Raw genomic sequence first — 24,975 nt, 5'->3', positions numbered from 1 at the left:
AGATCTCTGTGAGTTCATAGCCAGCCTGGTCTGCAGAGTGAGTTTCAGGACAGCCAGGGCTGTTGCATAGAGAAACTCTATCTAGAAAAACCAAAGAATTAAAAAAGATTAAAAAAAAAAAAAAGAAAACAAGTATTTCTGTAAATCACATTAGTAATTCTAATACAATATTGGTAGACAGAGTCTCTATAAAAAAGGTCTTTGAAGTCTTAGATAAGTTTTAATGATGGGAAAGCATCTTAAACTTGAAGCTTAGAAAGTGTCACCGCAGGAAGTGGGCAATGTGACAGTCTGACTTTCTTCTGCTATTCAGAGAGTGTGAGAACTCAGGCAAGTCAATCTCAATGGGTCTTCAGTCACTTTATCTTCTCAAAAACAAAGATAAAGGGGTTATCCTGGCTTGAAGGTAGCTGCTAAATTACATTTACTTTGCCATAACATTTACAAGTGCTATTGTGACTCTAGAAATGTGGGAAAGGCACGATCTATGGACATGCAGACAATTCTATGGTTGTGAAGACAATATTGAATACCAGAATGGCTGGCTCTAACTGAAAACTTAAGAAGCACAACTTTGACTTTTGACTTCTAATGCTCATTAAATGCATGCTCTAGTGATTTGCATCCAGGGCATAAAAGCGGTACATTTTCCCACGGAGGTTGAAAGAACTTTATATATTCAATGAACAAAATGTTCAGAATAAAACAGGTTTTCAGATAGAAAACACAATTCTAAAATTTTAGCTGTCAACATTGCTTTGTGCAAAAACAAAACAAAAACAGAACAAATAAACAAACAAAAAAACCACCCCACTACTAATATAGTGGCACAGTCATAAATGTCAATTTGACAGAATTTAGAATAAAGACAGTGGGTCTCAACCTTGCTCATGCTGCAGCCTTTAATACGGGTTCCTCATTTTGTAGTGACCCCCAAACCAAAACAATTTTTGTTGCTACTTCATAATTGTAATTTTGCTACTATTATGAGTCATAATGTAAATATCTATGTTTTCCAATGGTCTTAAGTGACCCTTGTAAAAGGGTCGGTTCACCTCCCAAAGGGGTGAAACCCATAGGTTGAGAACCATTAACCTAAGATAAAAGCATTCGGGAAAGTTCTCAGAATGTTTCCAGATAGGTTTAAGTGAGGAAAGAAAAACCATCCTAAATGTGGAGACATCAATTCAAGTGCTGGGGTCTTGGACTGAAAAAAAGGAGAACACTTTGTTCACACATTATCTATGTGATATTTCCTTTGAATTTCTTAGATCTCTTTTCCAGTTTTTAAATACCAATTTCTATGGTATCTAACATGCAAAAATGCAGAGCTAAAGTACAAGTTCTAGCATTTGCCTACTAAAGTTTCAACCATAGCTCAGCTACCTATGGTCCTATACTACTTTTGACAAAATGTCCTCCTGTGGCCTTGCTTAGAAAGAAGAATATTAAATAACTCATGGAGTTTTCTGACAGCTAGGTGAAGTAATATATGTAAACTGCCTAAGCATTGCCTGGTACTATATGATAATGTGATTTTTTTTTTTTTTAATTCTAGTGAATAAATCCTTTAATTTCTAAAAATTTCATTTGCTTCCCTCATGTTGTGACCCTCAAATTTAGGTATTCCTTATTAGTAGTGCCTTTATCTTTGAGTTTTTTCCTTCTGTTTTTTGAAGACTACTCATTTTTACAGTTTCCACTAGATTACTCTAGTGTCTAAATTCTGGTGTTTCTGTCTTGTATGCTAAGTCTGCTGACTCTTACCTATGGTGAATATAAGAGATAGAGTTGAAGGTTTATTTCTCAGTAGTTTTGCATTGCTTTTGGTTTCCCAAAGGTAGCACTGGCTTGATGTCATTTTATTTGTCAACTTTACATATTTTCTAAGTAAAATACATAGAGTTTAAAGCTTAGACCATGACCATTTTGGAATGCATACCACTAATAAATCTTCAAATGAGATACTTTTTCTTACCCCTTACCCTTTTCCCCCTGATACATCTCTTTCTCCCACAGTATGAAGGGTATAGATCTCTGCACTTTCTAGTTGTATTTGAAAGTTGTTGTTTTTTTTAAAGCCATTGCATTGTTAGTGGTTCAAATCAAAGGTAGGGCAGTGAGAGCAGTCTGTGTGGTTGGAGGAGAGTACCTCATCCCTATATTTAGAAACAACAGTTCAAAATACTTAAAGCTGGTTAGGTGTTTATTAGGATCATTCAGAAATTTCTAGCAAGATCAAAGATAAAGTATTCTTTTCTGAATAACAACAACAACAACAAAAAAATCTCTTGGCCTAACTTGTAAAGTGTCGCCTGAATCTGCACAGGCTGCCTCTCCTGTCCCTAAGGACTCACAGGCTCTCAAAAGAGGAACAGGCGCAAATAAAGTTTGCTTTTAAAGTTTCCTCTGGTTCCCACAGTTTTTCCAAGAATGGGTGAGTAAGAAACAGTGCTTATAAAATGTCTAGAATGAGCTTTCCATGTTCTCTGTAGTTTAGGCATAAAGCAGTTACCTTTTCTACCTTGTCTTTGGAACACATCCTCTCTATTTGTTTATGGCACTGCCGTTGATAGAATGACTTTAGTTCATTTTCTTTAAGCAACATTTCTAACTTCAGATATTCTTGCCTGATTCCTTCTCGATTCTGGAACAAGCATTTCAGAATTTCTTGAAATCTACCAAAATAAAACACACCATTATATGTCATTAAATTTGTATTATCTAATATATAACTTTCTTAAATAACATGGTATCACTCAGACTATACTCAATGATAAATAGGTAGGTCAGAACAACTTTCTCCTACCACAAAAATGTTTAAAAGGAGTATCAACTTTATTTCTACTAGTGTAGGTTTCTTCCTGCTGCAAAGAAAATCATGTTATTTAAATATTTAGGTGTCACAAGGCCCCTGATATTAGTAATATGCTGCATTTTCTCTGGATCTGTGCGATGACAATTCTCACAGCCCTATTAGGAACAGAGCCTCATGTGCTGTTTGGTGTTGGCTTACTATGAAGAAAAAGCAATAGGAGGCATTATCATATGGTATCTCCATGGCCCCCTAGGGAAAATGAGAGAACCAGTTTTAGCCTCAAAGATTATTACAGTGAAAATACACCATAAGGTTAGGTACCCCCTACAGCTTGGCAAACAGTCAGCTGACACTGGCAATACCCAAAACATCCAAGTTAACAATGTGGCAAACATAGAAATGTGGTTGTGGGTTCCTTCTCCAAAGGGCAAAATAAAGAATCAAATTTGTGGAGTTTATTAGACCCCAAGGAACCAACGACTCAAAACTGATAATTCCTATGAAAAATTGAGGAAACACAGAGTTTGGCAACTTTTAGGACAAACAGAACACTGGTTACAATATTATACTCTTATGAACAATCTCACACAGGCAAAATTTTCTAAGAAAATGAACTATAAAGCCTTTAAAATAAAATCAAGCCTGTGCATTTAAAAATAAACGTTCTTTGGGCAGTTTTGGATATATTTGTAAGGACCTGTGGTAAAGGCACTGCCAAGTTACATCAGTAGTTCTCAATGAGACCCTCCTGGGAATGAAGACAAACCACAGTGCACTGACTTTCCTGCAGTTTATTAACCTGATGCATATTGCACAGGAAGCACATGCAAACACTGTGACTGCACTGTCTTACACCATTGCGAGTGCCAGTGAAGGAACTGGTAAGTCATCTTCAGGTTATACCCCAAGACAATGTCTTAGTTTGCAGAACTTTCTGATTCAAGGTCAGAGTTGAATACTGCCAAATTTGTAATTTTGTGGTCTAAACACTTTACTTGGTGTTTAAGGAAAGAAAGTAATCACTATCAAGGGGTTTCCAGGTAGCATCTTAAAAAAAATGAAATAAAACAGAAATAAATCCTAAGAGAGGAGTACTAAGTATTTTCTAGTCATTTAGAACATCTAAATAAACTAGGAAACAAAATTTTGCACTAATATTTTAGGTCAGACATAAGGGATTAGACCATACCACTTCCTTTGTATAGTCACAACAGAATTTTTATGACTGTTGTTTACAAAAAACAGTTGTATTTTCTTTTTATGATTCCCTTTCGTATACTGGCTTTATAAACGTTTTGGAGTTATTCTCCCATTGCCTCCAGGAAATGCACAAAAATGTTATTGAAAGCAAAATTTTGTATGGATAACAACTGCCTGTGCTCTAGAGGGACCCAACCTCTGACTTCCCTAGACACCTGTATCATGTGCACATACATGTATATATATCCCGCCCCAACACACACACTTAAAAACGCTACAGAGAGGGTTGTATGATTTAAAGTCATCAACTGCAAAAAAGTTTCCCGATTTGTAAGTCCACCTCCTCCCCCACCAGAACTATGGCACCCAGGACTGAACCCTAGAGCTCACACATGCCAGGCAAGCCCTTGCACACGAGCTATATTACAATAACTGTGTCTATGCTTTCAATTTTGGGATACAATCATCCTAAGTTTCCCAGTCTTGGCTTGAAACTGCAATCCTCTGCTTCAGAATCCGAAGAAGCTGGGACCACAATTTAATTGGCAAATTACACATGGTTGATGTTGACAAATTTATAAAAGTAATCACTCCAACTTTGGAAAACTGGTAGTTTAATTTCCAAGAAATCCATATTGTATTAGTACTACTGTCATGTTTAAGTAACAAAATTAAATATTAACTAGAACATTACATCAGAGTAGAAGTTTTCTTTGATAGGAATAAATAAGGGCTAGAAGGTGGTAGCCTATACCTTTAATCCCAATTCAGGAGGCAGAGGCAGGTAGATCTCTGAGTTCAAGGCCAGCCTAGTCTACAGAGCAAGTTCTAGGATAGCCAGGACTATACAGAGAAACCCTGCCTCAATAAACAAACAAACAATCAAACAAATGAGGAACAAGGAAACACTTATATACTTTTTAAGATGAGAAAATATGCATGGAATTATACATTTATATTCCAAATAAAATAACAATTTAATATTGTAATGGGTTACTCTGGAGATTAAACAATTTCAACATGAGTGAAAAACAAGTATGGTCAGTGCCCTTGACTTTAACAGCACACAGGGAAATCTAATGAGATGTGTAAAACTGACCTTTGACACCAACAGAAATAAATAACTGTCAGATTTATACGTGATGTTTGCAAGATAGCACAGTGTGAGAATACTAGACAAAGCCTAATACTTCTGGTCTACTGAGATGATCCAGTGGGTAAAAGTGCTTTTTGGACAAGCCTAATGACCTCAGTTCAATCTCTGAAATTCACAGTGGAAGGCAAAAAGTAGCTGAGTCCTGAAAATTGTCTCCCGACTTCCTTATACCTACCTACCTTCCTACACACACACACACACACACACACACACACACACACACACACACAAACACACAATTTCAATATAATTTAAATTTCGGAGTTCTTATTCTTATTACACTCTGTAATTGAGGAAACAATACCTCTTTTAATTCTACTGTAAAAAGAGTGTTGTAGTGATCGGGTGACATTAATACTCTAAAACTCAACAGAATCTACAAAGCTGTACATGAAGTTTAGGGAGAAAAACAAAATGAAAGCAGTCAATAGCATAATATTCAAAAGGACTTTTCTCCTCTATCAATTAAGACAAGCACACAAGTTGACTCATAGAGAAAACAGACCAAGAACAACAAATCTTCAGGGGTGGAAGAAAGATAGTGGGTGTTCTATCCTTCTATATCACTGAGGAGCTCACTCAGATAATAATTTAAAATTGGTAAGTGAATTAGTACATCTATATAGAATCAATATTAACAGATCGTATTTTCATAAAACTATACAAGTACTAATGGCAAAAAAAGCACCGTTCAAAATAAACTTCACGCATGACAAAACTAGCTTTTTCTTCTGGTTTTCCTAACTATCTGTAAAAGCAAAAGAGCTGCTTTCCGAAGTGTCCAATACAAAGAACGAACAAATGAATTTCCTGAACTCAACTGACTGTGTATATGGAGGTATACATATATGACACATAACAAAAAGTGATGATTAGTAAAGACATAACTACATAGTTGAGAGAGCTTAATAGTTTTACCTTTCAATTTCTTTGCCTTGAGTGCTTGAATGTATCAATTTTTCACAGTCATTTTTGTCAGTCAAGGCTTTCTGTTCTTCATAGGCTTTTAGTTTTTCTTTCAGCATTAAAATCTAGCAGAGAAAACACTAATTAAAATACAAATCAAATTATTTGTCTCCATCTTACATGGTTACAGCAAAAGTTCAGGTATGAATAATAATCAAATAAACCAGATTTCCACTATAATGGGAAATGCATTAAATTTGGGACAAGGAATAAAGCATCCCTTAAGGGAAGAACTGCAGGAAACTATCGGATCACTGAGAACAGGAGACATACCTCTGCTTTCTGCACATTACAGATCTTCACGTATTGAGATATGTGACTGCTGACATTAACAACATTGCTCTTCAACTGCCAAAAGATAGAGACTATGATTATAATCACACAGTTAAATACAGCACAAAGTGGCAATGTATCTCATTAATTTGGTTCCACCAATTTTGATTTTTTGACAACTACAACTATGTGAGCATGATTAATTATGACCACATTTAAAATCCATGACAAGAAGAATATGTATATGTATATGTAATTATAAACAAATTGGCTTATGGAAAAAAAAACCTTAAGTATTTATGTACAATATAATAAAAATTGCCTATTTTCTTTGTTCTTTTAAAAAATTCAGAATTCTGTTTTATGCTTGAATTCACATTAGTTTTTTATTATTTTTGATATTTTCTACAACAGTATGACACCATTGACATTTATAGAATAGTGAGAAAATCAAACATAGCTAGTTTTTAATATTCTGGAAATTTCTTGTTTAATTGAGTTAGAATCACATATCTAAAGCTCTTCAAGCTTTGGCCTACACAGTTGTAAAAAATGGAGCATAAAAAACAAAACTAGAAACCTCCACAATGGGTTGGAGAAAAGACCTGAAAAATGTGTGAAAATGTTTGTACACTCATATAGTTTGGCCTTTCATATAAATAGTACCTGGACATTTCTCAAAGGGTGTCACACTGCTTATCTTCAGACGCTTAAAGGAGGAAAGGGAGTGGTCAAGGGGACATCATATAAACCTAACTGAGGTCTTTTCTAACCCAAGGTCCTGTAATTTTAAAGTAGGTATGTTTTAACCTGCATGTTTTTTAAAGTATCCCAAAATTTAGGCAAAGAACGTTTCCCTAACTAGTCACTGTTATACTCCTTGATTTAGCACAATATTACAAATTCATTTGTAAAGAATGTTATAAACCAAAGTAGTTATTATTAGTTGGTGCTCAGATAAACTGCAATATCACCTATACATATTTATTACATTAAATAAAAAATGTAAATATATCAAATCCTTGGCTAATGATTCCATAATGACATCCAAACACCACGTGCCATGATGTGAAGAGAAGCAAAAGGCATCAAGGAAGTACTCTAACACCCATAAGAATGAATAACAATATTCACTGCAAAAGTAATCAAGATGCAAAAATGTGACTCAGTTAAAGTTCAGTAGCCAGATAGGACATTTGTAACTCATATTGCCAAATTCATTAACAGAAACATGACCCTAATTAAGAATTTAATTAGAGTTATAAAAATAATATATACCTAATATTCTCACAACAAAGTCAAAGTAAATGCACTTACAGATGATTTAATGTCTTTTGCACGATTAGCATACTTAAGAGTGTTATATGTGTCATCGTAGAATAAAGAGGAAGGGCTAACAGCAGCAATCATTATAGTCTGGCAGTTTCCTCCCAGAGAATCCTTCAACAAGCGAGTAAGCTTACTATTTCTGTAAGGAATATGCTGATTCCTTCTCTGAAAGAACAAAACAAGAATTCTTATTCCATTTTCCACATATAAATGAAAACTGACTACTATTTCACTACAAGAATTTAAGCAATGCCCAATGATATAAATGATGTTTGACTGATGCAAATGAATCTTGACTACTCAGTGACTATTATGAAAGTCCTATCTCAAGCTGACAGAAGGCTCAGCAGGTAAAGAAAGTTGGCTGCCCCGGCTCAAGTCTTCGGAGCAATCCCTAGCAAAAGGGAGAACTGACTCTGGGAAGTTGTCCTTTGACCTCAACATCATGAACATTTATACACACACAATAAGTAAATAAAAATTTTACAATTCCATCTGAAATTGACATCTTTAAGTACAAAATTCCACAACAAAACAAGTATCAAGAATGTTTTTTTAGCTGTAGGTGACACTTTAAATGTATTTGAAAAGATGACACCAGGTTGGTGTGGCAACAAGTGACATGTGCCTGTAATCCCACCTTCTTGGTAGGTAGTTTGGATGGCAAAGCAAGATTATATTACCCAAAACAAAATAAAAAACCCCAAACAAACGATAACAAAAAACCCAACTAAAATCACCCCAAATCCCCAAACTCAAGGTAACAGGGAAACTATGCATGAGATATATATTTAAGATGTGCATCATCTTTTTTTTCTTTAAAATAAGCATTGTTTCTTGTTTATTGGCTGCTTATGAAGGTGTTGATAACAAAAAGTGCGACATATAAAGTTGTGTTCATCCTTCAAAAATCTCTAAGTGATTATCCCCACCAATAAGCTTAGATCAATCAATCTTTCTAAAAGTGATAGGGTATCATGTTAGCATTGTTTATTCATTACACTAGGGACTGCTTGCTTTCACAGATTTTGTTTGTTTTTGTTTTCCGATACAGGGTTTCTCTGTGTAGCTTTGCGCCTTTCCTGGAACTCACTTGGTAGACCAGGCTGGCCTGACCTCACAGAGATCTGCCTGGCTCTGCCTCCCAAGTGCTGGGATTAAAGGCATGTGCCACCACTGCCCAGCATTATGGTTTTTGCATACATAGTTATAGGATGGTTTCTTAGATGCTGAGTTGCTAGGTCAGATCACAACTGTTAATTTCCTGTTTTTTTAAAATTAATTAAATTTATTGATTTATTTTATATCCCAACCTCAGGCTCCCCTCTCTCCTCCTCTCATTCCCTCCAGCTCTGCTCCCCCCTCCCTCCATCCACTCCTCTGTTTCTGTTCAGAAAGGGGCAGTCCTCCCAACTAGTATCAACAAAGCATGGCATGAGGTTGGACTAAGCAAGGTGCATCATCTTATCAACTCTTCTATGAACTTAAGTCTATTTTGAAAAAATAATCCTTTATAATGATTAAATTAAATATTTAATTAAAATATTTAATATTTTATTAAAAAGCTACATTAAGAATTTAACATAAGAAACTTTTCAAAAAGCACAAATTTTATATAAAGATTCATTAATGTTAAAAATCAATGCTATCATTGGGCAGCAGTGGCACACGCCTTTAATCCCAGCACTCAAGAGGCAGAGGCAGGCGAATCTCTGAGTTTGAGGCCAGCCTGGTCTACAGAGTGGGATCCAGGATGGCACCAAAACTACACAGAGAAATCCCGTCGGGGGGTTGGGGGAATCAATGCTACCATTATATAACTTCAATATAAGAGAAGTGGGAATTATGGGAAACATCCTCTACATTGATGGCTTAACTTTGCAAGTCAGTATTACATCATGTGAAAAAGTTCGAGTTTTCAACTTTGAATGTAAAACATGCCGCTTTTTCAAAGGTCATGTTATTTTAGTGAGATTTTCTCTTCCTAATAATTTTAAAATACATTATTCTAAATTAAAATAACACTTTCAACAACTTAACATAATTTTCCTAAGGTTTTTTTTTTTTTTAAGACTTTAGCTTTAATTACCACATTTCAAAAACACCTTACTGTACTGTCAGATATACTATCTACTAGTTAACTACTTATGGCATACAAAACATGCAAAACGGTTTTAAATGCCTCAAAGCATTTAGTAACCATCCTGTTACATAATTATACTTTAGACCTTAAGTCTCCTCCTTAACTCTTTTGTATTACTTCAATTTCACAGGATATATAAAATACTAACTAGACAGAGTTGCTCTAAAGTTTTTTTTTTTTTTTAAATGTCTTCATGTCAATTCAGTTATCATTCTTGCTGTCTATGGACCATCGAATATTTGCTTACAATGAGGTTCAAAGCTGGATGACTGAAAACAAGGAACCATTGCTGAGTCTGGTGGAACAGGCCTATAATTCCAGCTAGTGAAGGCTGAGACAAGAGATTACAAGTCCAAGACCAGATTAATCAACTCATTTGAGATCCTGGTACAACCAGAGGTACTTGTACTTTCCTAGCACATGTGAGGTATTGGGCTCAATTGGGTATATGGGTTCAAGTACCACAAAAATGCACACATACACACCCTCTCACAAAACAACAAACATAAAATGAAACTCATGCAGCACTGTTTGATACCTCAGAGTCACTTATGCCTGTGGTCTATATCTACAACACGTTCTAGAAACTATTTTTCAAAACATTTAGCAAGTAAACAAAAAGGACCTACCTTTGCATCTGCTAAGGCATTGATGACATTCCCAAGGGCTAAAAGGGATTTATTAATATTTGTGCCTTCTACAAATCGTGTCCCTTTAGCACCAGAAGTGCTGGCCCGCTCGGATCCTGCCAAGTCAATGAGTGACATTTTGGCTACATGGACATTTTGATTGATGCTTGCTGTTTTGTCCTGTTGTCGCAAATAAATCTTAAATTATAGAAAAGGGTAAAATTTAATAAAATTAAAGGAGAAGTTTTATTTTTCAAAAATACATATACATGAAGACAAAGTCATGCTCCTTTTAAAAACCAGCATGACAACATATTATCCGTCTGATACTTATCAGTACCAGAATTACTAAATTGAAAAAAATATGAAAATGAAGACTTAAAGTACATGAATTTTGATATTAAAGGCTGTCCCAAAGGCCCATGTGTTAACTGTCTTGTCCACCTTGATGCTACTAGATGAAAACTTAATAGGTCTACATGTAGTAGAGGCTACTTGTGGGGAAAGGTGTGTGTGTGTGTGTGTGTGTGTGTGTGTGTGTGTGTGTGTGTGTGTGTTTGGCTATGGTAGATGGATCACTTTAGTGCAAGAGTTTCAGAACAACCTGGTTATATGATATTGTCCCTTATACTTCACAAACAACAAAGAGGGCAGCAAGTGGTAGGTTTTTGGATTAAGGGTGGCATTTCCTTCAAGTAAAGAACAGGATACTAGCTCTTCTCTATTCCTACTAATTTTCACAACTGGTTTATAAGGTAAGTAACATCCTGTTCAAGGACGTGCTGCCTCACCACAGATCCCAAAGTAATAAGACCAGCTGACATCAGACTGAAACTTCCAGCCCTATGAGTGAAAATAAACTGTTCTTTATAATTTGATCATTTCAAGCATTTCGGCTGCTCAGGAAGGCATTATCTATTGATCTTTTTTGTGTTTTTTTTCTTTTGAGACTGGTGATCATATGGCTACAAGCTAGTGAAGGATGATCCTGAACTTCAGAATCTCTCCTCCCTTTGTCTGAGTCACCAGAATTATAGGTTTAAGCCACTGTGCCCAGTTTAAATAGTGCTGGAGATTAAAATTGGGCCATAATGTATATTAGGAACACACCCTTATATAACCATCTTCAGTTGCTTTGTACACTTCAACTGAAACAAGATAGGTGGAAGAGAGATGAAGACATAGGAAAGATCTAATATATTCTAGAGAAATTTCATTGTCATAAACACTTCTCTAAAGACTACCGGTAAAGAAAATGTCAGTGGAAGAGAAAAGATGAATGAAAAATTGAATGGACACTATCTGAATGGCTTGACTGCCTTAAATGCAAACACTTTCAACTGTGACAATTAGTTCTTGATAAGATGAGTTTCCCAGGCCAGTAAGATGGTAAAAGGTGCTTGCTGCCAAGCTTGATGACTAAGTTAGAGTTCCCAGACCCAACTATGGGGGAAGGACAGTATCGATGCCCCAAAGTACTTTGCCATCCACACATACACCATGGCACACTATATATATATACATAAGACACACAAGTAAATATAACACTTTTTTTTAAAGTTGAAAAAATGTATTTCACACAGCATAATCTATAATAAAACTTTACATAAATAACCATTTGATATAAACAGAACTAGAAACTACAAACAATAAGGGATACTAATATCTATGGCTTTGGATCTTTGTGGACACTTTCTCCTGGACAGTATTGTCAGCTGAATCATTCTTAAGAAACGCAGTTGATTACATGGTCAGTATCTCCCACTTCACTTTACCACTCCCTGTTTAATATATTCTCTATTTTCAAGAAACTCTGCAAATCACAAAAGTAGAACCCCATGTGTTTGGTGAACGTCATCTCAATTATACATATTTTTGATGTTGAAGTACTTTCAAGAGCAAAGTGGGCTGAGGAGGCATCTTAGTACTATATGGAATATACTCTTCATGCTAATGACCTTGGTTTGAATGGGCAAGGTGTCACAGTGCCTGTAACCCTAGCTACTCAAGAGGTTGGGGTAAAAGGAGCTGGCCATTGCTACTTAGTGACTTCAAAGCCAACCTGGTAACTTAATGAGAGTATATCTAAAAACAAAGTAAAATAGCTTACAAAAGCTGCAAATCAAAGAAGTGCTGAGGAACAGAGATGTCTACAGATGAGATTTGTTGCCACATATGAAAATTATGCATGAACTTGGCTTTATTTTAAATTTCAATGTAAGAGTAATAGCCTAAAAGGCCTGATACCTGGAAAACAGCATGAGAACGAGAAGATGCAGCATTTATGTCGGTGGGATGCTGTGTCCTGTTTTTGTTTCCATTGTCTAGTAGCTGTAATATTTCCTCTGAGGATTTGGGCTAGGAGTTCAAATAGAGAAGAAATATTTAGTAATCTATCTTTATACATTTCAACTAACTTTTATTTATTTAAGTGCCAGGGACTCAAACCCAAGGATGAACATAAGGAAAATGTTCAACCAATGAGCTAGATCCAGACCCTCAGTAAACTGACTCAACAAACAACAGTCTGAAAGGTAAAAGAAAATGTTTTCTATGAATTTATCCTTAATAAATAACTATGTATCATTTGTTTAGTACTTAGTGCTACATAAGGAGTAAGAGGTAAAGTCTAGTCTCTGAGTTAAAAATATAAACGTATGAACAGAACAATAAATTTTTGATAAGAATTTTAGCAGGAAAAATATCCCTCAATTACTTCATAAGAAGGTGGAATAAGAATATTCAGTAAAAAGCAATAGAATGAGGCCATCCTCAGGTCTGGTCTCTGTTCTGCTAGCAAGTTGGTGACCTTGGACTCAGGGCCTTAGATACTTTGTAATTCACTTCAGTCTTAGATTTCATTAGCTTGTTTGTTTTTGAAATACAGTGGAGTTGAACTAATATAATAGCTGGTAGAAATGGAATCTGCAGATTTCCTGTTCTAACAGATAGATAAAACATTCATAAACATACCTGGTGTAAAGTGAGACCCTGAACAACCACTCCTTTTTGGGCATCTTCCCGGACAGCAAGTGGCCCCGAATTTGTCAAGAGGTCACGAATTTGTTCATTATATACCTTACAATAAAAAGAACCACAATAACAGTGATGTCTAAATAACTGATTATCTCACATGCACATAGCCAATTGAAGGTCTACAACCCCAGATTTTGATTATGTCAGTTTATAACTGAATATTAAAGATGGAGTTATTATATTCTCACCCACTAATTCCTGATTTGACAACTCTGACAAAATAAAGGTAAGCCAGCTTTCTTATCTCTGCAAAATATACCAATTCCACAGATTAAATGTTAAACAAAAACCCAGTCAGAAACTGGTACATTTATGTGGCGATCTTTTGTTTGTGCTCTAACAAATAAAGCTTGCCTGAAGATCAGAGAGTGGACCTAGCTTCTAGTTAGTCATAGAGGCTAGGCAGTGATGGCACATACCTTTAGTCTCAGCATTTGGGAGGAAACAGGAAGTTCAGGAGTTCAAGGCCACCCTGGGCTACAGGAGACTGGACCAGTCTAAAAGAGAAACAGAGTAGTTGGGGAGGCTCACGCCTTTAATCCCAGCATTTGGGATCTCATGGCTTTGATCCCAGCACTAGAGAGGTGAAGACAGGAAGTGATATGGCTGGGGCGGAGAGAGGAATTTAAAGCAGGAGTAGACAGGAGCTCACCTAGAGGTGACTGTGCCTGGCTCCTTTACTTCTCTGATCTTTTAGCATTTGCCCGATATCAGACTCCAGGTTTTTATTACTAAAATCAATTAGAATCTGTGCTACATATTTATGTCATTTACTCCTTCAATTTCAGCCTAATATACAATTAGTAATAGTCTCTCTCATCTGATTATAGAACTACTAAGACCCTGAGTGATTCTGTTCATGATTATAAAATTAACAGCAGAATAGGATTGAAGCTTGGCTATTCTTTACGGTCTACAATGAACACACATCTTAATTTTCTATCTACAGGATCATGTAAAAGAGACTTGTACAAACAATAATTAGAAAAAGAATAACTGACTTCATTTTATGGATCTAGTAAAGGCACAAAATTTAGCATCCGCTAACAGATAGATAAACAAGACTTCTGAAAAAAAATTAAGAAAAATCAGTCCTTTTTTTTTTTTTTTTTTGAGACAGGGTTTCTCTGTGTAGCTTTGCGCCTTTCCTGGAACTCACTTGGTAGCCCAGGCTGGCCTCGAACTCACAGAGATCTGCCTGGCTCTCCCTCCCGAGTGCTGGTATTAAAGGCATGAGCCACCACCGCCTGGTGAAAATCAGTCCTTTAAAAAACATTTTTCTTGGCTGGTGATAGGGCTCTTGCTAGTGCCATTCTGCATTATTAAGATGCATGACATTCTAGGTATGATTCTAAGCATTGAAAAAAAATGCACACCCAAACCCTCACAAAATGGCATAGTAGGTGTGCATATATCATCATTTCCTTTCATGTTCTAGTAGTCCATAGTAATTTTTCTTTTTCTGGTATGTCTCTATATTCAATAATAAAATCATTCTAAAAATGTAATAACCTTAGGTGAGCAGACACTTTTCTTTTAGATCTTCTTTTTCTAATATATAGCAGTTACTCTTGACTGCTTCTTCTTCCTTACCTGCTTCAACCAACCACGAAGAATGACTACTCAAGGTGATCTATGAAAGCCAGTTACCTGGAGAATTTCTTTTTTAAAGATTTAGTTACTTTATTACTTTGTGTTTATGAGTGTTTTGCCTGCATGTATGTCTATGTGCTGGAACAAAAATGGGTCCTTTGTAAAAATAACCACTGAGCCAACTCTCCAGCTCTTACCTGGTGATTTAAACAAGCATAAATTCCTTGGCTATCACCAAGGAGTGAAGTGTAGTCAGACATATTTCTAGAATGTAACAGAAAAAATCTTGGTACATAGCCTTAAGGGTCAAGATCCGATAAGAGAAATATTCTTACCCTAGAAATAATGCTTCATTAACATTTCCAGTGAAATCAGGGGTTTCTAAAATACTATCTCAGTAAACAATTCCTGTCTGCACCTTAGCTGTCATGTCGAATATCAGCTACTCTTATGAGTCCTCAAAGAATGATGAAGTCTAACAAAAGGGTAGTGGCAGCTGAAAGGAATTTCGGCTGACCAGATCTTCACAGTTTGAGCACACAAAAAGGAATCACAAATGTGAAATGTGCTGACATACTTCCATAATCTCAACCTAAAGAAGGCTAAGGCAGAGAATCCTGAGTTCATGGCCAGGTTACATGAAATCTATCCTAAAAAGTGTTTAAGATGGGTCAAAGTACACACCAAGAAAACCTGATGACCAAAGTTGGATCCTGCTCCACTCTTTACCTCACACTCTTTCCAAGGCTCAGAGAAGAGAGGGTGGACAAGTAAGGAAATAGCATCTTGTAGACACAACAGATGTACATATGAATTCAGGGGACTGTGACAGTATTCACAAGACCTGTACAAGCTCAAGGCAGATAGAACTCTCAGCATTTAGCTGAGTAAGTGGGCACAAGGGCCCACCCTTACACAAGAAGCTATTCACAAATGATAGCTGCTGGGAAAGTGAAAATCAGTTTTCTTTAATGGAATGACACCGGGTATACCAAGTATAAGCTAAAGCAGGTCATACTCCGTATTTTTAGTGGCATTTTCTTTTTTTAAAAGAGAAAAAACGTGAAGTTGCATGGATAGGGAGAGGAGAGAATCTGGGAGGAGTTGTGGGATATGAAATATAAAATATACTGTATGAAATCCTAATTAAAAAAAGTAAGCTGGGCAGTAGTGGCGCACGCCTGTAATCCCAGCACTTGGGAGAAGAGGCAGTGGATTCTCGTGAGTTCAGAGGCTAGCCTGTTACAGAGCTAGTCCAGGACAGGCTCCAAAGCTACAGGGGAAGAAACCCTGCCTCAAAACAAACAAACAAAACACTAGATGCATTGGTGTGCATGTATAATGCCAGCACTCCTAAGGGGAGACAGGAAGCAGGGCCTGGAAGACCAAAAGGCAGATTGCCTCGCATCGTATTGTGGAAGACATAAGAGAGATCCTGCTTCAACAAGGTGTTAAGATAGAACCAACTTCTAAAAGATGTCTTCAGATCTCCACATCCATGCCTGCACTCACACACATATAAAAATTAATCTAAAAAAAGTTCCCATCCCCTAAATCACAGAAAGTGCCTATAATCTACTGACTATTAAATAATCCATGAGTCTGTGATTGTAACTAAGGGAAAAGCTTTCCTTACAGTAAATGCTAAGGAATAAACACAAAAAATGTTGGTGTCTAAAGATCACCATCATCTATAATTTATTCAAATATGAATAATAATAACTCTGCAAATCCAGCATAATGAAATTTACAAAAGTTAACACTGCCAATACTGGGACCAATACTGGGATCCACTAACTAAGTGAGTTGATATGAAGTAGGAAGCACTCAATACCACTTCTGTGGTGTGTCTGCCAGCACATAAAGCAACTCTAATAGAAACCAATACAAACTGAGGGATTGACAGCAGTGTCAGAAAATACAAAGAAAACACAGAAACTGCTCATTAAAAGAGACCAAAGCAAATGTAATACATGAGCTAGAAAGTTTTCAGGAAAAGGTGTTAATAATATATTAGCAAAATTGCATTAAGGTTCATAGAATAGACAGTGATAATCACTGTTAACTTCCCAATTTTGAGAAACATTCAGTGATTGTTTAAAAATTTCCTAGTTCAACAAATTTATACCTTAAACAGTCCCAAATAATAGATGTACACACAACAGAGAGTAAACTACAGGTGTAAAATTTTAACATATAGGGGATCTCAGTCAAGGTCATCTGGAGGTTCTTTTTATACATTATTTTTGTGATGTCTCTGTGGTGATATATTATGTACCTTAATAAAATATGCCTGAAGATCAGAGGACAGGGGGACAAAAGCCACTACATTAAACATAGAGGCCAGACAGTGGTGGCACACACCTTTAATCCTAGCATTCATCAGGCAGAGATCTGTTTGGATCTTGGTGAGTTCAACACCACCCTAGACTACACGAGATTGACTCAGACTAGGAGAGAAACAGAGCCAGGTAGTGGTGGCACACACCTTTAATCCCAGCACTTGAGATCTCATGCCTTTGCTTTGGAAGCATACATGCCTTTAATCCCAGGAAGTAATATGGCTGGGCAGAGAAAGGTATATAAGGTATGAGGAGATAAGAACTAAAAGCTTTTCGGCAAAAATGTTCCTTTTAGCTACAAGCCCTTTGGGCTGGAGCTCTTTCAGGCTGAGTAGTTGAGGTAAAAGGTGGTGGCTGAGGCTTGCTCTGCTTTTTTTGATCTCTTTTAGCTTTTACCCCAATATCAGGATCCCAGGATTTTCATTATAAGACTTTTAGAAAATTCGAACATGTCCCTATAATTTAAATTAAACTAAGAGTAAGATCATGAAAATGTGCATGATTAGGAATTTTAATGATTGCAAACATTGACAAGAAGGTTCCTGCATAAAATGGTTTGAATGGACCATTGTACTTGAGTTTTCTCAGATAATGATTAACGTTGAGCTTAGTGATAACTTACCTCCAGATAAGAAACTGCAGTAGTACACACTTTCTCCTCTTTAATCTCGTCCATGGATTTGAAAAGGTGTAACATTGTTAGGTACATTACTCCAGGTTCAGCAGCTGATCCTAGCATTGTGTGAGTCTTCCCAGCTCCAGTGGCACCATACGCAAGTACTGAGTTTTTAATAAAAGGAGTGAGATCAACACTCATTGTTACAACACAGTCTAGGGGCTACTTCTAACTGGTCATCCTGAACAGTAACTTTATATCCAATAGGTATCATCTTTAGCACTAATGTAATTTTGTGCCTCCCACACTGTCACAGGCAGAAACATCTATTCTCTTATTTGCCATCAGAATATGGTATCTATCCACATCCCTCCTTTGCAGCATGACCACACTATCTCTACCAAGGCAGAGAGTGTATCCTTGTGCTTTAGCCAATAGCATAAAGCAAAGCAGGTATACACTTGTTGAGTTAAATGAATTCCACAAAGGCGACTTATAAAATTGTTCTTTAAATGTTGTTTTAGGCAAATTGCTTATTTGCACAGTTTTATCCAGTAGCATATAGAAGCCATGCATTTCTTCAAATGTACATGAAATTCATGGAGTTACAAATGCAAACACCCAACACTATATATATATATAAATTTTTTATATATATATATATAAATTATATATATATATATATATATATATATATATATATATAAATTTTTTTTTTTTTTTTGGTTTTTTGAGACAGGGTTTCTCTTTGCGCCTTTCCTAGAACTCACTTGGTAGCCCAGGCTGGCCTCAAACTCACAGAAATCCACCTGGCTGGGATTAAAGGCATGCGCCACCACTGCCCGGCCCAATACCATATATTAATAACTGATAATTTTTGGAATGAATTAAGCTGGTGTTTTACTTTAGCTTACGAAAAGAAGTCTCAAGGCAGCTAAATAACATAAAGCCAGAGAGAAACTGAAGGAACAGTATTGACAGGGATCCTTTTTTTAAAGACAAGGAGAGGGGATCTCCAGAACATCTGGATACATGTTAGAATCAGCAGTTCTGACCAATAAACATCATTGTGTTCTTGATCAAAGATGAAGAGGGTCAATTTTCTGTGACAAAAGTGAGTAAAATAGTCTTAGTGAAACATGTTATAGCACAGAGTATGTTGTAGAAAACACCACAAAAATGGACAATTATAAAAATGAGACACTAATATGCTATTATTATAACACTGAACTAACTGATCTTTTCTGAAAGACTAATTACACGCTCTCCAAAACACACGAAATGCATCTTGGGCTGACGAGCTGCTAAAACAGCACACGATTCTCAGGCTCATGCAGCTTTAACCTTTTTAAACCACAGCTACCTTAGAGATGGTGCTGTAAAGAAACTGTAAGAGCTCAGCACTGGCAGGCTGTCTGAGAGGGGCAGATGACTGGCAGAGGTCAACAGTGGACATAACTTGTCAGTATAAATGGTGAGAAATCTGGCATCAATTATAAGAAGCATATGGCTTAATAAAATTGCAAAGACTGTTTACAGGGGCAATGGCAAGGCTCAAGAAGAGTTTCATAAAGATAAGCTGTACATGATGAGTACATTTCAAAGAAAGCCTGCACTTCAATCCAGTCTACTCAAGTCTTGAAACTGCTAGAATGCTTATACCTTGAACTTGATTGCATTTACAAGAATAAAACTCAAGCTAGATGGAAAAACTGGATTTCAAACAGAAACAATTACCTGTGCAATTATATCCATTCAAAAAACTATGAAGAATCGGCTTGGTAGTGTGTTCAAAAACTTCCATTTGAGTTGATGTTTCATCAAAAACAGCATCAAATACAAATGTAAGATCTTTATTTGGTCTTTTAGTAATATCAAAATTTGTAGTTTTCTTTTTGTGAAAAAAACTGACTTCTTGTTTTGGATCAAAAACGAGTATATGTTTATCCACAACATGGACCACTTTATGGAATGCGACTGCCTTTTCTTTTGTGTTCTCAGGTCGCACGCGAACAACTACTTTCATGTGGTGACATAAATCTTCCTCAGAAACAGACATTTTCAGGAATCTTGTTTGCTGCTTACATGGATGCCTGAGTAGTTCTCTGAAATGAAACAGGAAAAAGTCATTATTAGTTTTACTTAAAACTGGCATGTAATAGTCATTTAAAAGGTAATGTTTATGTTCCATTTACCTACTAAATGTATTATATATATGTATATATACTGTCCTATAAATTTAAACATCCCTCCAAACAGCACACATATACACAAAAGCATATTAAGAATTTCTTGAAATATTTATCAAGCTCTTGAGCGTAAGCTTAAACTCAAATACTAGTGCTGATTCACTTATGATTTGATTTTCATAATGGCTCTAGCATAATTTTTAGGTTGGATCATGAAAATGAGCAGGGAAGGATTTTTCTGAATAATATCAGGGTAATAATGGGAACTTTAGCTTAGGAACTCCTTTTGTTTTATTTATTTTTATTTTTATTTTTGGAGCTGAGGATCTAACCTAGGGCCTTGTGCTTGCTAAGCAAGCGCTCTACCACTGAGCTAAATCCCCAACCCCAGGGAACTCCTTTTAATATAAGTGATCTTGTTTGTAGAACTCTGGGTAGTGAAAAGTGATGCATCCAGGATGTCTCTACCTGCATCTTAGAGATAGGGTGGGTTAGTTCTTAGGTTGCACTAGCTAGCCAGCCCTTGTCTGAAGAGGAGAGAAATAGTATACACTACTTACGTATTCAGAGGTCCTAGTCTCTGATCTCTTAATGACATGCAAATTTAAAGAACCTCAGTAAATGCAAAAAGTGTGATTGAACTTTATGACAGTCTCATAGGAACAAAAGGAGACTGATAAAGAACAATAGTTTGACAAGTTCAACTACCCACAAACAATAGAGTGGAGAAACCATGACACTTCCACTTCTGCAAAATGCGCACACACACACACACACACACACACACACACACACACACTTTTACACTCCCCTGCCCCAAACAAACTTTAAGGAAGGACTTATTTCTCCTGCTCGAAGTATTCCTTGTATTTCTCTGTGTAACCCTTGTTTAGGCAGTTCATTCCCAATTCATGTTTAGGCAGTCATGATTGAGATCTTACAGGTGGAGCTGACATTATTAAGACACACAATCTCACAACAAACTCCTTAACCCCTGGCTTACTTCTAGAACTTAGAAAGCTGAGTAAGAAGGATAGCTTTAGTTCTAGACTAGCCTGGGTTCAAGACTGAAGAAAAGGCTGGGCATGGTGGTGCACTTTTAATACCAGGCAGATCTTGGTGAGTTTCCAGCTAGTTTGTTGTATAGTGAGATCCAGTCAACTAGGGCTACATAGACACTGCTTAAAAATAAAAAAAAAAAAAAAAACCCACTGGGTGGTGGTGACACACACCTTTAATCTCAGTGCTTGGGAGGCAGAGGCTGGTGGACCTGTTACCTAGAGAAACCTTGTCTAGAACACCCCCTCCCACCCCCCAACCCCCCCAAAAAATCCCTGAAGAGAGCTTGAGGGAGGTGAGACACTTGGACCTGTTGGGTTCCAGTCAGTGAGCTGCAGGTGAGAGGTCCAAGTCTTTGCTATCCCTTTCTTCAATTAGCAAACGTTAAGTAGTACATCAGAGTATACCTGCAGGAGACTGGGTGTGTGGTGCCTGTGCCATCAAGATGTTTGCCTCTGATACTTGGTAAAGGCCAGGCCTGCTTTGTCCTTACTGCTACCATTCAAGTTACAGTCTCAGCCTGCACTACTGAAAGCAGGCAAAGAAAACTACCATACAAAGTCTTTACCAGAGTCTATGCTAAGAAAATAGTTTTCATTACCAAGAAACACATGTGAGATTAATTTATTACTTAGATCATTTTGCTCAGCCAACAAAGGATATATGCCAAAGTTATACTGAATTCCATAAATATATTTCACTAGTATCTGTTAATTAACAACAACAAAATTAGGAAACACTACCAGCTGAATAAAGATTTGAAGGTGCAAAAGTTACTATGTAGAGATTCTGAGATACACTTTCACACAGGAAAAAAAAAGGCTAAAGAAAAAAATGCTAGGATGGCATTTGGTGTGTTAGCTAGAATGAAGTGAATATTTTCAAAAACAGGGTTAAATAACTGAGGCATATACTCTGAACAAAATGCTTGACTAGGTCTTGGACTATGTACAGATAAGATACTATGAAATAACTTGATCAACTAGAGGGAAACCATGCCTGGTACCTAACCAACTACCCAGAACGAGTGAAGTCATGGGCCTTGGGGGAGAACCTATAATCACTTTACTAAACCAGCATAATCCCTAACTGTATTATAAATATTTGTCTTTATACCCGCAAGTAAGTACAGTCCTCACCCTTGCTCTCTTTGTAACAGATGATGACCACTACAAAACACTACAACCAATCAAAATGTAGTTATGGCGTCTAGTTCGAATGGCTACATCTATAAACAATTACTGCATTTAAGGCACAGGGATCACTAAGGAAGAGTGTGCAGTGAGATTGTGTCTCCTAGGAATATCAGAAGCTACACCCACAAAGCCTCACCAAAATGACTACCTAAACATTAGCCAAACAAGGAAGAGAATGAAGTTATCCTAAAGCCCAGGAGGCCTCACCCCTGCATAGAGAACTCCAGGCAACTAAGAATAAATGCAGGAGCTCAGTCTCTCCTTTCATGTGGATTCTGAGCATCAAATTCAGGTCATCAGACTTGGCAGCAAGTACCTCTACCTGCTAAGCCAACTTACTGGCCCACACATGTATTTCAGGTGGCAAGTCCAATAGTCTGTGATAGCAACGAGCTTGTGAAGGGGAGGCTAATGGAGCTGCAAGGCTAGGTTTTGGCATGGTCAATTGAATTAAATCATTTATTTCCTTTATAACTGTTTAGTTTCAAATGCCTGGATGTAATTTTATCTGTAGAACCTAAAGAATGCTCAAGGGACTCTTTGCTTTCTTGTGCTCCAGCTAGAGAACAAAGAGGAATAGGAAATAAGATCAATCTTTCTGAAAATCTGTAACAGTTTGAGACACAAAGTTACACCTGACATTAGTCCTCTTATGCTCCTTTAAGAGACTGTCAGACTTCTTCCAAAAATGTTACTTGAATAACTTATTGCCTTTTAAAAAACCCATAGACATTCCCAATTAGCTTCAAACTCAGATGTAAACTCTTTAGACTTCATTAAGGATTTTGAAAGCTTGACCTCACCCTTACCTAGTTTTATCCTTTTAAACAATGAAAGATCATATTTTTAAAGAATCACGCATTTCCCTAATTTCTGAAAACAAGAATGCAAAGAAAACTATCTTTCCTCCATACTAGTGACTGAACCCAAGACCTACCCCATAGAGCTCTACTCATAGTCAATATTCTCCATAAAATACCTAGGGCAGATAGAATAATCAACATATAAAAACCCAGGCCCTGTGCCACACTGTAGTTACAGTCTCTGAGGAGGCTGAGGGAGCGCAGATGAAACCCAGGAAATGGACACCAGTGGCCACAACAAAGAGACCACTGACTCAATGAGAAATACATTTAACACATCTTAAAATTTGAGTATTTCATACCTGTATGTAATGTATTTTGATCCTTACCTGTAACTCCCTCAAGTATCCCTGTCATTTTTGCTTAAAACATCTGAGTCCAGAAATATGTGTACACACATAATATTTAAATGTATTATATTCTATTCACTGTGTGTGTGTGTGTGTGTGTGTGTGTGTGTGTGTGTGTGTATGTGTGTACAACATCATGCATGTGGAGGTCAGAGGCTAGGTTGTGTCAATTCTCTCTTACCACATGGATCTCAGGAATGTGCCTTTACCACACTGAGCCATGTCACTGGCCCCAGAAAAATACCCGCCCCCCCCTTTTTGGTGTGTGTGGCTTTTCAAGACAGGGTTTTTCTGTGTAGCTCTGGCTGTCCTGGAACTCACTCTGTAGGCCAGGCTGGCCTCAAACTCAGAGATCTGCCTGCCTCTGCCTCCCAAGTGTTGGGGTTAAAGGCATGCGCCACTACCACCGGGCTCAGAAATACATTTCTTAAAGGTAAAAAATACTTCAAGATACTGATGTCTTCAGAAACTAATGACATTATTCCTACAATAAAGAGATGCTTTCTTTTTCTAACACGGGTAACTAAGAGACTGGTATCTAGTTGATTCTGTATGAAGTGCAGACCAAGTTTAATATGAAACATTTAGCCTGGTGGTGGTGGTGCATGCTTTTAATCCCAGCACTCAGGAGGCAGAGCCAGGCGGATCTCTGTGAGTTTGAGGCCAGCCTGGACTACCAAGTGAGTTCCAGGAAAAGGCACAAAGCTACACAGAGAAACCCTGTCTTGAAAAACCAAAAAAGAAACATTTATTGTTCATTCTCTGTGGAATAAGATGCTCTGAGGACAATAATGTCATTTCTGATAAATTTTGTCATATTTAGTCTTAGATGGTATTTCCTTAAAATAGAATCAACAGGGCCGGTTGTCAGACTTCTTTGGTAGGAACGGAATAAGAGCAGGAGTGGATGGGGGTAGATGGAAGGCTGGGGTAGGGATCCAGAGGAGAGGAAGAAGTGAAACTGTGGTCGGTATGTAAAATAAATGAAAAAAAAAAAGTCTATAGCGCACCATAGGATACTGATCCATTCCAAAACGAGTGGGCATAAAAGAGAACAACGAAGAGGTGACAGCTGGTGATATTTAAACTCAGGGTTAGACTAGATGGCATTTAAGAGCCTTTTCCTGTTCCAAAATTGTATGATTATTCTGTATGTTAAGAGAAACAAGAGAAAAAAATGCTGAGATGATAGCAAATGGGATTGCTCTTTTATACCT

At 36.9% G+C, this 24,975-nt stretch overlaps 1 protein-coding gene across 1 annotated transcript in view; it reads right to left on the bottom strand.

Moving 5' to 3' along the window:
• Kif18a (kinesin family member 18A) overlaps positions 1 to 20,184 on the bottom strand; it is a 60,216-nt gene extending 40,032 nt beyond the window's left edge. Inside the window, exons 1-9 of the mRNA XM_036185941.1 lie at positions 19,839 to 20,184; positions 18,108 to 18,265; positions 13,488 to 13,592; positions 12,762 to 12,872; positions 10,515 to 10,712; positions 7,731 to 7,907; positions 6,414 to 6,488; positions 6,093 to 6,205; positions 2,516 to 2,678 (exon numbers count right to left, since the gene is read on the bottom strand). Coding sequence (XP_036041834.1) covers positions 2,516 to 2,678; positions 6,093 to 6,205; positions 6,414 to 6,488; positions 7,731 to 7,907; positions 10,515 to 10,712; positions 12,762 to 12,872; positions 13,488 to 13,592; positions 18,108 to 18,265; positions 19,839 to 20,160 — 1,422 coding nt within the window. The 5' untranslated portion in view covers positions 20,161 to 20,184. The remainder of the gene's footprint in view (positions 1 to 2,515; positions 2,679 to 6,092; positions 6,206 to 6,413; positions 6,489 to 7,730; positions 7,908 to 10,514; positions 10,713 to 12,761; positions 12,873 to 13,487; positions 13,593 to 18,107; positions 18,266 to 19,838) is intronic.
• Positions 20,185 to 24,975: the final 4,791 nt, after the last annotated feature.

The sequence above is a fragment of the Onychomys torridus genome, chromosome 4 (assembly GCF_903995425.1).
Source record: "Onychomys torridus chromosome 4, mOncTor1.1, whole genome shotgun sequence".
Lineage (NCBI taxonomy): Eukaryota > Metazoa > Chordata > Mammalia > Rodentia > Cricetidae > Onychomys > Onychomys torridus.
Note: the sequence above shows the minus strand (reverse complement) of the source record. Positions and strands in the feature narration are given on the sequence as shown.